We start from the raw sequence: 15627 nt of genomic DNA on the forward strand, positions 1-15627 counted from the left end.
GGAGGAACTATGTCGAGGTCAAGACAGAGTATAGATGCCTAAGTGACGCGCGCCGCTGTCGAATCAAGTGTGGGACGCTACTCGCGGCTGTATATTTATTTATTTATTATTTTATTTCTTTCTTTCTTTGAATGCGGTACAATAGTATGATATAATAAAACAATTTTTGTTCAGCATATCCTGCCTGAATCAATAATCAATAATTTAACAATAATTTTCGAAAAAAAAATATCTAAAGAAGAGAAGAAATGCCCGTTCGCGTGGCGCGACGGACACGTTACTGGACCACTTTGTGAGTGGGCCACTGGGAACCGGAATGGGTACTGGACCACTTTTTCTGTACACTTTTACAGCTGGATATAAAACTAAAGAATGCGATTAGAGCCTAGCGAAAAAGCAGTTGATTTCAGTCTTACAGGTAGAAATATTCTTCTATTTACCATTGACGACACAATAGAATATCCATTCTTATACTTTATTACTACCTGATGTCTTTTATCGGGCATCTCAACGTGTGTTCAATTACGCCGTGCTCGAAATGACTGCTCCTTCATGAATAGGGTTGACAACTGTCGAAAAGTTAATTTACAGTACATATGGGGCTACTTTATAGCACTAGTGCGAGAAGTAGCATATTACGTTACTGTGTCGAACATTTAAAGGGCCATATGTACTGTAAAACGTTGTACGATACATGTGCGAATAGGTAATTCGCAACTCGTGTCGATTTAAAGCACTCCCTTCGGTCGTGTTTTAATTTATCGCCACTCGTTTCGAATTTCCTATTTTTCGCACTTGTATCGTAATGTACTCAAATGGCGCCGGTGTAGGTCTGTTACCTGTCTCTAATTTTATTGTATGAGATCATTCATCCCATAAAAATTATGTATGTATTAATATTATGTATGTTTATTTGTATTAAGTATATGTGTAAGTTTATCAATATATCGTTTATACTCATATATAGTCTCGGTTACAAATTTATTTACTTTAAAAGACACTGCACCTACTTAATCTTTTTGGTTTAACCCACTGGTTGACTGGTAGAGAATGCCTTAAGGCATTAAGCCCGCCCTTTGTACCTTCATGTATTGTGCAATAAAGATTAAATAAATAAATAAATCCAAATTTCTAAATATTTCTGTAAATTTAATCGGCTTTTTATTTTATTTCAGGTCGACGGCTGCATATCCTGCTTAGTAAACATGCTAATCGCATCTCACTCTGTCATGCAGAACGAAGCCATCCTCGCTCTCACTCTCCTCTCAATCCACTGTCTCAAGGACAAACCGGACATCGATATCGAAAACACCTTTATTGCCCACCTCTTAAAGTCCGAAATCGGTAAGCACGTTTCCGTACTACTCGAGACCAATTGCGCGAAAATGCCCATTCAGGTCGTAGAGAATTTGCTAGCGTTTTTAGATGTAACTAGTAAAGTTAATCAGTTAGCGCTGGATTTTAAAGACGCTAAAGTGGGTGAGGCGCTGCTGAAGCTGATGGATGCGCGGACGGATTTGAGTGACGATTTGAAGAGTTGCATTTTGAACATTATTGCGTCTATGGCAGATAAGTAGATTAGTTGTCGTTTGTATTTTATTTATTGTCATACTCATGGTTTTTGGTGTTTCAAAGTAATGTCATCAAATATGATTAGGTAAAAGACTCCAAAACTATTCGGTTTCCGGCCTGTTTGACCACTTTGCCGAAAATTTAATATTCGGCCGAATACCGAATTCCTATTACACCGAGGACTTATGAAGAAAAATTTCACAATTAAGGTGTACGGTAGAGTGTAAAAATATTGGCGCACACAAGTTGCTTAAAAATATGTCCCGCGGTAAGTTGCGTGGATCCGTAATTTTACACTTGAACTTACCGGCAACCATACTAGTTCATATATAAAATGTATTCCTGCGAAAGTATTCTTGCATTTATTTGTTTGCATATGATTTTATTTTGCAAAGATATGCATTTATGATACTAACATAATAACATTAAGGACAAATGGGGATATGGGCATGTTTATTATGTAACTTCGAAACGTAAAATAATTTACCACGCTTATGTTTAGGACGCGACTTACCATGGAAACATACTTTGGGGTAGCGCTCTTACAAAACTTCAGTGTTATTAATGTTATTATGCATATTTTCTCGATGTTTTGTGCGAAAGTAAAAAATAAGAGTTAGACTAAGATAAGTCTGCAGCGATTTTGATAGCCCAGATTGTGCAAGTGTTATTTTAAACGTCAAACTTCTTTGAAATTATGACGTATAAATAACACTTGCACAGTCTGTGCTATCAATCGTTGCAGAGTTATATTGGTCTAACCATTTAAGACATTTTTGCTACTATTATTATTCTTTATGTGTAATTCGTTATTGTTGTTAATTGTTATACACTTAGCAAAAAATCTAGTCATAATTATGAGTTGTTTTATTTTGATATTGATTTTAGGAATTTTATTAGGAGGCACAGCACATGATGTAATTTTTTTTTAAGTGAAAGATTCTCAAATAGTTTAAAATCACGGTAATAAACATTTGTGACGTTATCAATGAAAAGGGACATTATTGTCGATGGCGCTTCCGCCGTTATAAACGATGCTCCGATACAAATACAACGCTGCGCGACGCAGTGTGGCGTAAGCGCCATCGACAATAAGGTCCCTTTTCATAGATAATGTCACATTTGTTATCTTATCCAAGGCAAACTTTGTATATTTAAGTAGTGCCACATATTTTTTAACACCGAAGCTAATGTGATATTCAATCATTCATGCATACTACCAAACTAAGGTAAGCTGTAATGTTTCCGAAATTGCCACGTGTAAAATTTTCTGAAACTTATCACATATTTTGAGTCTTCTATTTCTTATAAAGTTTTCCGGTAATTTCCTAAAACTTTTTCAGGGTTTTTGGAAACATTCACATCTGAGTACATATGTTCGGATATTTTTGATTTCATAGTGACTACATCAATTTGAATTTACAATAGAGCTAGAATCTGGAATATATGCACTTTTAGTACACATTCGAGTTATTTTAGAGTATATTCTAAGCCTTAATCTAGAAAACCTTTTAATATATTTGTAAGTTAAAGAACAATTTACGTATAAGAATAGTTTAATATTCCACTTTACTATTTACAAAATATATTGTAGTTTCATTCTAGAACTTAATTTTCGTAATTACAACAATTCTGCTTTATAGAGTAGTTATAATTAAAAAATATAATGTATTTGGATTTACGAGTTGATGTAATGTAAAAGCTTTTTATTTGGTGCAATGAAATACAAGCGGATAAAACGTAATAAGATACTTAAATTAATAATTTAAAAATACTTTGTTATTCTAATTTTAGTTGGCCATCTTTCAAAATATTTTCTATAATGTTAATATCTACACTCTGTATTTTTAGGTACTTAACCTTTTCAACGCCAAAGACCACTAAAACGGTCATCGTCTGTCGTGCCCGCGACGCCAATGACCATTAAAAAGGCTATGGCGGACGTTGTCAAAGCGACTTTCCTACTGTCAGTTAAGCTTCATATTCGCTCTTCACCAGTTAACTTTTTGGCGTCCATGGCATTTCTTGACACGTGTGGAAAAGCGTTGAAAAGGTTAAATAAAAGTAAACAATTGTTACATTTTCGGGTATTTGTAACATTCATTGGTTAACCAACCAAATGCAAAGCCGCCTGGACCTGTCACTGAACGACCTGACTTTAAACCTACATTATTTGATCATGTAATGTTTTCATCTACCCTCAACTGCCTTAAGGACCCATTTGAGGGTAGATTATGTTTAAGTACTTTTATTTAAAAACCTAAAGATACAGAGTATAGAGGAAAATGGAGACTACGTTTGTATATGCAGTCACGACTTCATCCCCTTTCCTCTTAAGTGATGAAAATGTTGATTTGCAACAACTCTAAACTGTAAAAAATATATTAATAAAAAGGAAAAAGGTACAAATATTGAGCTTATATCCGAATATTTTATAAGCAAGATCAAGCGGGGTAAAGTAAAAACATTCTAAAGTATATACTCCTTTAAGTCCATAATCGATATCATACTTGTAATTATCATATTTTGTATTAAGAGGGAAGAATAACGTTTTGATTCTAACGAAGTAACGGTAATTTTTGTATGAAATTCCACTTTCCACTAAAACGTTTTCCACTAATTAAATCTTAACAAATCACTTTGATTTTGTTGTGGATTGCTTCAGCATAATATATTCTAGGATTTCTAGGTATACAGGGTGACCTTAGCCATTGGACAAACCCTGAAATCCCACGTAGGGTCACTTCTCAGGAATGCTCTGACGTTAATATATTTATAATTAGAACAAAAATTAAAAAAAAAATTATCGAACAAAAGTTATTTGCAATAATCGACAACAAAAAGAAACACACTGTGTTAATCTTTGGCATCGTTTTTGACATTTTGTTCGAAATATTTGATAATTATGACATTTTTCAAAAGTCTGAAGCTTATTAGTGTCATAAATAAAAAAGATAATCAAAAAGGTCGTATCGTAGGTATATTACCTTAGGAGCTACTAACACATACCAAACACACATGCCAAAGTAAAAAATGGTAATTTGTTAATTTCTTCGAAACCGCTACACCGGTTTTTATGATACTTTGTACACTGGTTCTAAATACCCTAATGCATATGTACATTTCGGCTTTGTCCAATGGCTAGGGACACACTGTATAGGTTTCGCTTAAAAAAATATTTTTTTTGTTTAGCAAATTTTGAAAAAAAAAAAGGAAAACCTAATACCTAACCTAGTTTTTCATTGTGTCAATAACATACTCAAAAATCATGGAGAATGGAAAATGGTTAGAAGTGGAAAAACGTTTTCTCCTTTTGTATGGACGGACTTTTATAAGGTGGTATATTTCCCTCTTAAGCGGAAACTTCGGCCGGGCTAGCATATGATTGGCGCGACAATATCTCGCGGCGAAATACCCTTCCCTCTTTAACTAATATAGTTAGACAAAGACGGGTAGTCTATCTCGCCGCGAGATAGTGTCGCGCCAATCATGTGCTATGCCTTCTGCAAACGATATTCTAAAGCTTAGGGTTTGTGCACAAATCACGCGAGGTTTTTTCAGCTACTTTTTGACTTCCCCTAAGTAAATTAAATTGAAATTCACATATTATAAATAAATTAACTTAAAATTCACATTAAAATAACTAAATTAAATTAAAATTCATATAACCTCACGTGTATTTTTTTAAATTATTTCGTTCTACCTAATTTTAAAATAAATAGTATTGTATAGAGTAAATCTTGTTTAGACTTGCTATTTTTAAAGTGCCAAGTGAAGAATTGAAGATTTATGCTAAACAAAACGGAGAAAATGTGGTAGATATGTTTTCTTAGTTTCGTTCACCATACAAAAATACACGTGAGGTTTTCTTATACCCCCCCTCCCCCCTTATTGAACCTCGCGTGATTTGTTCACAAGCCCTTAGGAAAAAAAGAGTGGAAAAATTAACTGGAATTTGCGACTCTGGTTTTTTATTACCAGGATTTATTTTTTCTTGAATATTTCCACTCTTCATAGATGTCGCTAGGAGGTTATAAGGCGCATATGAGGGATATGGTGGAAATATTCGCTGTCATCGAGTGAGTCTTTGTAGCTTAGTTGGCAGAGCGATGAGCTAGTGATCCTGAGTCGCGAGTTCGAGTCTCACCGGAGACTGAATTTTTCCACTTCATTTATTTCTAAGCTTTATCATATTTTGATTAGGAAAATGTTGGATTTTTTTTGGAGTAATGTCACAATACATAATTGCACAATACAAGGACTCGTAAATTGAAGTATGAAGCAAACGATACAAAACGACAGCAATACACATAAAATACTCAGAGTACAATATTATTAAATAATGCATTGTATTTGTATATGCAAAGATTAATATTGTATAAGATGTGTAAAGTTTAAGAAAAAGGGTGCTTCGAATGTCAACTACAGATGGCGCTGGGTAAAGTAAGGATGCTAAGCACAAAAAAAAATCGTTTACTCACCATCTGCTATCTCTATCGCCTGCGCATAATCATATGTATATTGTGGGACTTAGTCAATTTGTGTAATAATGTCCTATAATATTTATTTATTTATTATTTATATAAACGGTGGCCTAGCGGTAAGAGCGTGCGACTTGCAATCCGGAGGTCGCGGGTTCAAACCCCCTCGTACCAATGAGTTTTTCGGAATTTATGTACGAAATATCATTTGATATTTACTAGTCGCTTTTCGGTGAAGGAAAACATCGTGAGGATACTGGATTAGTCCCCACAAGGCCTAGTTTTACCCTCTGGGTTGGATGGTCAAATGGCAGTCGCTTTCGCAAAAACTAGTGCCTACGCCAAATCTTGAGATTAGTTGTCAAGCGGACCCAGGCTCCCATGAGCCGTGGCAATATGCCGGGACAACGCGAGGAAAAAGTAGATTATTTATTTATATTGATATCCCACAGTGACATTGACCGCTGGCATCATGAGCGGGATAGCATATAAAATTACGCGCGTGTGATAACAATAAGAATGCGGCAGGTCAATGTACGAATCTCTTCCTAAGCTAACGTCCTTACTTTCTCAAAAGTTTACGTTCCACAGTTCAGCATAATACAGTGTATAAATTCAATACGGGCAAACCTTTTAACGGTGGTTAGCATATGAACAGGACCAAAGAAGTATATTGAGATATTTTTTGCTTAGAAATACAATGAAAATTAATTCGCTTCCCTGATACATATTTATGTTAACCTAGTTTTAGTTTACTTAAGCTGTTGGTTTTCCGAATAAAATAAAATAAAATAAAAATAAAATATTAACCATACAAAATAATTCGGCCCGCAATGTAAAGCAACACACAAGTTACGAAATACGAGATTTTTAAAGTAACTGTCAGCAGTTACTATGAAATGTTGTCTCGTGTCGTTTGCAGGACATTTTTACTCGTAAAATTTTCAAAAAATTATTACGGGATAGTAATTAAGCGTAACTTAAGAAAACTTCTTAATTCATGATTACACGGGTAAATAGGGAATATTACGCGAAACTGCGTAGGGGGCGCCAGTACCACAATCTGAGGTTCTACCGCGAAACAAAAATATCGAAATTTCGGTATCTAACCTCTCTATCACTCTTGCATATACGAGCGATGAAGAGGCAGATAACTAAATTTAGATTTTCGTGTTTCCCGGTAGGCCGTTTGTAAATAAACCGCCTTGATGCATCGTGAAAGTCAGAATGGCCGGTTTTGGCTTTTATAGAATTTATCAATAACCACGGGAATATAGCGTAATAAAGTACACCCGCCATTCTGACTGTCACGATGCATCAATGTTATACTTTATTATCTGTGAAAACTTGTCAAAAAACAGTTTAAGGCACAGTATGTATAAGTTACTCTATGGTTTACGAAAGTACTAGTGCTGCACTCTGGCGGCAGAATATTACAGTAATACTCCCTATTCTATGTCTGGTTTGATTTATTGCCCCTTTTGGATTTACACACTGTATATGGCGATGTACAGCGCCATACTTCAGCTGTCGAACTCGGGAGGCGCTTTTTCTTAGACTTTACACCTCTACTACAATATATATCTCTTTGGTATAGGTAAGTCGGCTTGATATGGCACTTTTTCAATTAATATTGCATTATAGTTTAGTGATACACTTATTATTGATTAGTTTTAAGAATGGCGTCTTTTTAAGCTAAAATATTGTATTAAAACATATGCTAAGGGTGAACATCCATCAGAAAAGCGAGGGAGCTTAGCAGTATTTTTAACCGACTTCAAAAAAGGAGGAGGTTCTCAATTCGACTGTTTTTTTGTATGTATGTTACCCGATATCTCCGAGAATCATGAACCGATTTTCAATTTTTTTTTATCGGACGGGTATAACCCCGAGATGGTCCCGTTGGCACCAAGTCGGGGTCTGATGATGGGATCTTGGAGAAATCGAGGGAACTCTTCAAATGTTATTATGAACCATCTCTATTTTAACTTCTAAGTAACTTTCATTAATTAAAAATCAAATTTAACTGTACATTTATTCGATAGCGTGACGTGACATGCGCGTTTGCGTTTAGTCTCATTTTGCATAGCATTTAGAAACACCGCGCCAAACGGGACGTTTTGGAAACTCAAAATTCCATACAAAATGAGACTAAACGCAAACGCGTACGTCATGTCACGCTATCGAATAAAATTACACTAGGGGTACAGCCTACTTTCGTCCTACGACGTACTTTATGAGGATATGGCAAAAACTATCGAGTATCACAATTAGATGGATTGTCTTACGCACCGTTACTCTACCTCGCTCAATTTTGGTGGACGCTCAACCTTAAGGCATCATCCTAATACAACGCGACTACGCGATTAACGCAAATTCGCGCGAATTTTACTCGCGCCAACGCGCGATCCAACATATTGAACTCGAATGGGTGTCCTAATTGGTCGCGCGAGTTCAATATCTCTGATCGCGCGCTCGCGCGAATTTGCGATAATCGCGTAGTCGCGTCGTATTAGGACGACGCCTAGGGCATTAAGATTAATTAAAATTTGTGCATTAATGTTAAGATTTAGAAATCCCAATAGTGCACTTATAGGTTGAAACGAATCTTTGATATACACTAGTTATTTAATAACTTAGACAGTATTTAACTATTTATTAATTATAATATTTAAAAGGTTTTGTGCACCATTATATAAGTCTAAAGGTAGACTGTTCAGTACAGTGATATTGTATTTATAAGGAATTGTAACATTTCGTGAAAAGTAATGCTGGTCAAGCTCTACTAGTGACGATGACATTACTATTAACATTAGCGATGTACGCTCAATTCCAGATAGTATTAAACAGAAGGAAACATCAAACATTTATTCAGGAAATGGGCCACAGGGGCACTTTTACATGACAAATTTTACAAGCAATAAAATTACAAACATGGAATCAATGAAATATTAGATAGTTTATTAGAGATGTATACAGTCTCTAAATGTCGCATTACACAAAAAAAAATCGGACAAGTGTGAGTCGGACTCGCCCACCGAGGGTTCCGTACTTTTTAATATTTATTATTATAGCGGCAACAGAAATACATCATCTGTGAAAATTTCAACTGTCTAGCTATCACGGTTCATACGATACAGCCTGGTGACAGACGGACGGACAGCGGAGTCGTAGTAATAGGGTCCCGTTTTACCCTTTGGGTACGGAACCCTAAAAACTATGAAAATACAAACAACAAATACTAAAATTCTTTAGAGATGTAAGTCTCTAAGTATCATAAATAAAATAATAGTACAGTCAGCGTCAAATAATTTGTAGCAGTCAAAGTGGCCAAATAGTTCGGTACACCATACTAAATATATGGTGTACCGAACTATTTGGCTACTTTGGTTGCTACAAAGTATTTGACGCTGACTGTACATTACGATACAAGTGCGAAAAATAGGAAATTCGAAACGAGTGGCGATATATTAAAACACGACCGAAGGGAGTGTTTTAAATCGACACGAGGTGCGAATTACCTATTCGCACATGTATCGTACAACGTTTTACAGTACATATGGCCCTTTAAATGTTCGACACAGTAACGTAATATGCTAATTTTCGCACTAGTGCGGTAAAGTAGCACCATATGTACTGTAAAATATAGATAAAATTATTCTTGGAGATATAAAGGGTCTCCAAGACTTGAATTCTTATGTAAATAATTATAATAAAGGTTCTCTATAGTGCAATATATTTGGATGTCATTCAGTGAATTTGGAAATCCTACAGCCAAAGCCTAGTCCTAAATAAATATTATAGAAGAAAATATCTCCATCCAGTTTATCAACCACTAATTTTAGTGACTTTCACAACATAATTTGTAAATAATACAATAGTCAAGAGGTCGACAAAGCTCGACATTACAAAAAAGAATTTGAAATAGAGGTGGATTGCTAAAGTTACCTTTGTAGCCACAGTAAATTTACTGCTATCTTTCGACACATGATTAAAACTTTTAGAACGCCATTTGACTTTGATCCTTATTCTTTCACTGATATGTGCTAGATATCAAAAGGTGGCGCCATCTAATAGACCCTAGGCCAAAGGTTATGGCGCCATCGATCGAATAGATGCCGCCATAACCTTTGGCCTTGGCTATCAAAGAAAGAATAATGATCAAAGTCAAATCGCGATCTAAAAGTTGTAGTCATGTGTCGAAATATGGCAGTAAATTTATGTGGCCACAAAGTTTTCCTTGGCAATACACCTCTATTTCAAATTTTCTTTGACATTATTGACACGTTGTAACGAAATCGAAGTTGTTTATTGTTCTGCCGCTACAACTTCACAGAAAGGTTTAGAAACTTCTAGAGTGTGATGTTATCTGAAATGAAGTAATAGCAAGAAAATTTAAATAATAATAAATATTATAGGACATTATTACACAAATTGACTAAGTCCCACAGTAAGCTCAATAAGGCTTGTGTTGAGGGTACTTAGACAACGATATATATAATATATAAATATTTATAAATACTTAAATACATAGAAAACACCCATGACTCAGGAACAAATATCCATGCTCATCACACGAATAAATGCCCTTACCAGGATTTGAACCCGTGGAACCCGTGAAATGGAACGAAGGAATGACAATATTCATGTCATTGTTACTAAAAGTGCCTGAACCGCATATACTTATAATTCCACAACCAATTCACATAATACCATTGTCTACTTAAACCAAGTCAGGTTTTTTCTTGTTAAATCACTTATTAATGTATAGGTATGGACCAACATCTATAGTTTTAGCGAAAATTCTTTAATTATGTACGATATGTAAAGTAAGACAATCTCGCTTCGAGCTGCTAATGTAAATGGCGTTGTAAGGCTTCGTTGATTGACAATTCAGTTGCCGTCGGAAAGTGTCCAAAATTTCATACGGAAATATTTCGATATTTTTTTTTTTCGTTTTTCTTATGAGGTTGGAAACTTTCTATTTCCTAAATGAATATCCGTCAGTTCCTGAGAAAGTTTCCTGAAATTTCCGAGAATTTCTCCATCTTTTGGAAACTTTCCGCAACTTGCACATCTGTAATAACATATGGCGCTATCTACTTAACAGTAAAACTCTCTAAACTCGGAGATACGATTTGTTCTTAAACTTTGCAAGTCTTATACAATAATTGAATCTTTGGTAGGGTATAGCGCAAAAAACAAAGCTTGTTTATAATATTATCCTAGAAACTAAAATGACATTTCTATTGCCCAAATTTGTCAGACTGACTTGTCATTTTACTACAGGCGATGTCAAAGATATGTTTGCATTTTCTGTCTATTTACACTCACACTCACATAGGCCTCACATAGTTATCCTAACATAACGATTAACAAACACATGAAGTTATTTTTAATTGTAAAAAAACTTTTTATAAACCTATTTAGCCATCCGTCACTGGCTGTCATCTCGGTCGAACTGAAGTTGCCAATCGAGTAGTTTGTAAGCCCGGCCCACCTCAGGGTAGTTTACGTTGGGCTATAATTGAGCGGACAGAATGCTTCCATGTTTTATTTCCGCTCACTGTTAACAAAGAAGTGTAAAGAATTTCAAATGAATACTTTCCTCTTTGGTTACCAATCATCTGCCACTTACACGAGTGTCACTCATAGTGAAACGATAATTATTAACTTACATCCATAATATCGAGTGACAGGTAGGTATGTAATGTGGGGTAACACTTTTGGACTTTAATTATTTGTTTTCTTAGAAAATTTGCGATAGTATTATACAGCTAATTTTAACAACGGAGTTTATGTAGTAGAGTCACAATCAACTGTTTTATTACCAATTTGAAGTCATCCGGTATATACACCGTGTTTTTTTTATTTGCTTTAATTTCTAGGGTGCATTCCTGAGCTTAAATTAAGTAACTTTCTCAAAGATATTCTAATTTACTCCATTTCGGAGATAATCAATCATTAATTTTTATCTTATAAAGCCCTTACGAGCGTGTACACTTGCTTTAGGGCCCGTTCACATATTGATTGGTGTTTAGAACGGGTAAATACATTTGCTACTAAACGTAAGTACGATCTCGGACGATCGATGTTCGAAATGACATTGACTTGACATGTCACAGTTTTCAATTGTTTGATTGAGATAAATGTAATGCCCGTGCAACAACAATGCTATATGCAACATTTAATTACTTTTTATAACATAAAAATAAAAAAATAATAAAAAATTAAAAAAATATTTGGAAAATAACTATGTCATGTAGTTTCCTTAAACGTACTTACCAATACCCCGAAGTTAACGGAATTCAATAAAAACACGGTGTATATGTACATTTTTACAACGAATTAAAGTGCAAAAGTGTAAACATATCTTTGATATCTGCTGTAACTGGGACAAATGCAGGATAATGGGTTAAAACATGGTCGATCAAACTTATTTTATCATCTAGGATATAAATAGCTTAGACCAAGATAGCTCTATCGGCATACAATGCTATTATTGTTACTTCGGACTTGAATCTCCTCAGCTGTGAACGGGCCCAGGCCTGGGCCCGAGCAATTTGAAAGTTGAGTAGTTGATCAAGCCTGTTGGGCTTTCCCACAGCTGAGGGGTTAAGAGAGCGCGTAAAGCGAGGAAATTAGGATACAAAAAATACGGCGCGCCATACGAAACTTGCGACGAAACATATGGCCGACGCACGGGTTTTTACCTTTTTCATTATTTGCAAAAAAGAAATATGAATTGGAACATTACTTGTTTTAAATTTTGCTCGTCATATCGCTCTAATCTGTCTTATTTTGTGAGCACGTTCCGTTATTTGTTTATTTTTAACGGCTTAGTTATTTAATATTTTCCAAAATGGTGGATTTGGTCTAAACCTGTAATTTGTTATACACGATTGCCGAGCAAGCTATCTTAGTTTAAACATTGAAATTTTGACGCCCGATTCCGATATTGAGGTAAAAACTTAACTAAAAGCCCTTCTTGTCTGTGAGAAGTTTTCAAATATACATTCCGTATTTATAATTTTTAATATAACATCAATTTCGCAAATTCCTTATATTTATTTAGCTAGGAAGTTTGATTAATCCTGTCCACTTATCATTTAACTGTCGTCATAGTACCTAGGTACAGTCAGCGTCAAATACTTCGTAGCAGTCAAAGTGGCCAAATAGTTCGGTACACCATACTAAATATATGGTGTACCGAACTATTTGGCTACTTTGACTGCTACGAAGTATTTGACGCTGACTGTACTATTGATAACCAAAAGTTGAAAGTGACCCATTGCACGTGAGATATGTTGACGCTCAAACGAAGAGGGAGCGCCAATAATTCGAGGGTGAATAGTGTGCACCTGAATTAAAGCCTGTCCACACCGGATGCTGCGTAGACGTTGTAATATACAGATCCGTATAGGAGACGGCACACCGCTTGCGTACCGTGTGCGTACATGGCTCCAACATTTTAGTCGCGCACGTCAAGTCGCGTCATGTTGTGCTCTTGTCTTTAACCCTTGTACTTTTCTCTTTGTGTATGGACTTGGGTCTTGTTTTTTGTCCCCAAAATATGTGACGGAGTGAAGCTTTTTAGGCTTGAGTCGGTCAGGACCGCGACCGAAGAACTAAAAGGAATGAAATCCCACCACGGACCCAAAGGAACTAGTTCATCTTAAGCGCTCTTAATCGATCTCGGTCCTTTAGTTCAGTAGTCGTTACCTAGTAACAAATCGGTCAAAAAAGGTGTCCAAAGGTCTTATTCGAACTTTATATCTAAACTACGTGAAAAAGCTGACCACGGGCCCTATTCTTACTTATCTACTCCGTTGGCTCAGCGACTCAAAATCAGACTTGGCCTCCGACACAAGACAGTGCCAATTTTCTCGGTCCTGTGCGACCTCTCGCCAATTGTCGACTCGAAGCTCGCACAGCTCCGCCTCCACCATGTCGCTCCAGCGATACCTAGGGCGTCCGATAGGACGTCCTCCTGCTAGGCGACCCAGGGACGACCTTTAGGCTGACGGGCCCTATTCTAACATCCATTAATGTTATTGTAAATAATTATCATGTATATATTGCCTAATAATAACAAAGTATCGTAAAAAGTTATATGAGTATTTTCTCACAGCTCTGAAATAATTCTCATTTTTTTGTTATCACCCGTTAATGTATTATGAGTTTTTTGTATACTGTACACAACTACATGCAGGAAGTTTTTAGTTGAGTTTTGTACCTATAAGTATACTTACTAGATGTAACATAACTAAGGGAAGACTCATGCATTGTTATAGCTAGATCTAGACTCTCCGCTGAAATAAAAACCATTATGAAACTATTATTTCGTCTTATTTCATTGCCTCTTAACATGTTAAATTTTTGTACACACTAACATTTAAAACCTATGAACACGAGTCAATGAAAGTTTTCCCTTCTCCTTAAAAGCCCGGTAACGATTTTAGGACAAAAATGTAAAATTGATAGATTTAGTCGTTGAAATTATACACCGTTACGTAATATCTAAATATCACGCCCTCGCCAGACAAAGAATGAATGACTTTGGAACAGGCTATCTGGAACCAAAGGAATTCAAAAGGCTACCCATAAGCTCCATCATCCGACACATGGAAATGGTCAAAAAGGCTCTTGAGTAGCTAATGGGTCTTTCCTTAGGGGGCAACTACACAAAAGATCCCTATGGGTCGAAGTGTATCCGCAAGGGCCCCCGGTAATTAGAAGATAAGAAGATAATATCTAAATAACAAAGATTAGTTTCTATTAGCTTCTCTCTTGCCAGAGGCGGCGTTAGGCGTGGGCGACGTGGCCACCGCCTACGGCCTCGCCGTCTGAGGGGCCTCGCGCCTCAAATAAGTGCCTGTATCTCGGACACAACGTAAAAATGTTCGTTATATCTTGCGCCACCAGAGGGCCTCGCTAAATGTACCTTGCCCACATAAAATTTTGGTCTTGCCCCGCTACTGCATCTTGCCTTTTTATAATGCGGTCGTAAGCGTGCGTCCCCGAAATATGTGACGAGAAGGGACAGTTTTTAAAATTCACCAAAAAAAATATGGTGGTAAATTATACAAAATGATGTATAAGAACAGTTTCAGCAATTTTTTTTTTAAGTTTAAGTATCAAAATTACGTTGATATTAAGTAGATTTTCAGAAAAATTGTCACTTGTTTTGAAGTAATTTCTGGAGAAAATTGATTTCGTCTAACTTTCATTTACACTACTTCAAATTTATAATAACAAAAATGTAGTTTATTAAAGTTGAAGTACAGGATATTTTTTTTCTTTTTCTTTTTATTCGTCCGCCATTTTGTAATTTCTTGACAGGTTAGGCATCGAAGGCACAGACCTATTCGGCATTCAGCCACGATTGAAAAATATTTTAACCAGCTGTTAATCAAATTACATAATTTTAAACATAAACAAAAATATTATATTATAAACGTCAGTATTTTAAAAGTAAAACATTCATTTATGCTGCTTGATTTTTACGAATAAGTGACATAATTAAAAAAAATCCCTAGGGAGTTATTTTTTTTCACATTGCATAACTCCCGGG

General features: G+C 35.7%; 1 protein-coding gene across 1 annotated transcript in view; it reads left to right on the plus strand.

Moving 5' to 3' along the window:
* LOC133519582 (uncharacterized) overlaps positions 1–15627 on the plus strand; it is a 60692-nt gene that overhangs the window by 15932 nt on the left and 29133 nt on the right. Inside the window, exon 7 of the mRNA XM_061853603.1 lies at positions 1176–1344. Coding sequence (XP_061709587.1) covers positions 1176–1344 — 169 coding nt within the window. The remainder of the gene's footprint in view (positions 1–1175; positions 1345–15627) is intronic.

This window comes from Cydia pomonella, chromosome 7 (assembly GCF_033807575.1).
Source record: "Cydia pomonella isolate Wapato2018A chromosome 7, ilCydPomo1, whole genome shotgun sequence".
Lineage (NCBI taxonomy): Eukaryota > Metazoa > Arthropoda > Insecta > Lepidoptera > Tortricidae > Cydia > Cydia pomonella.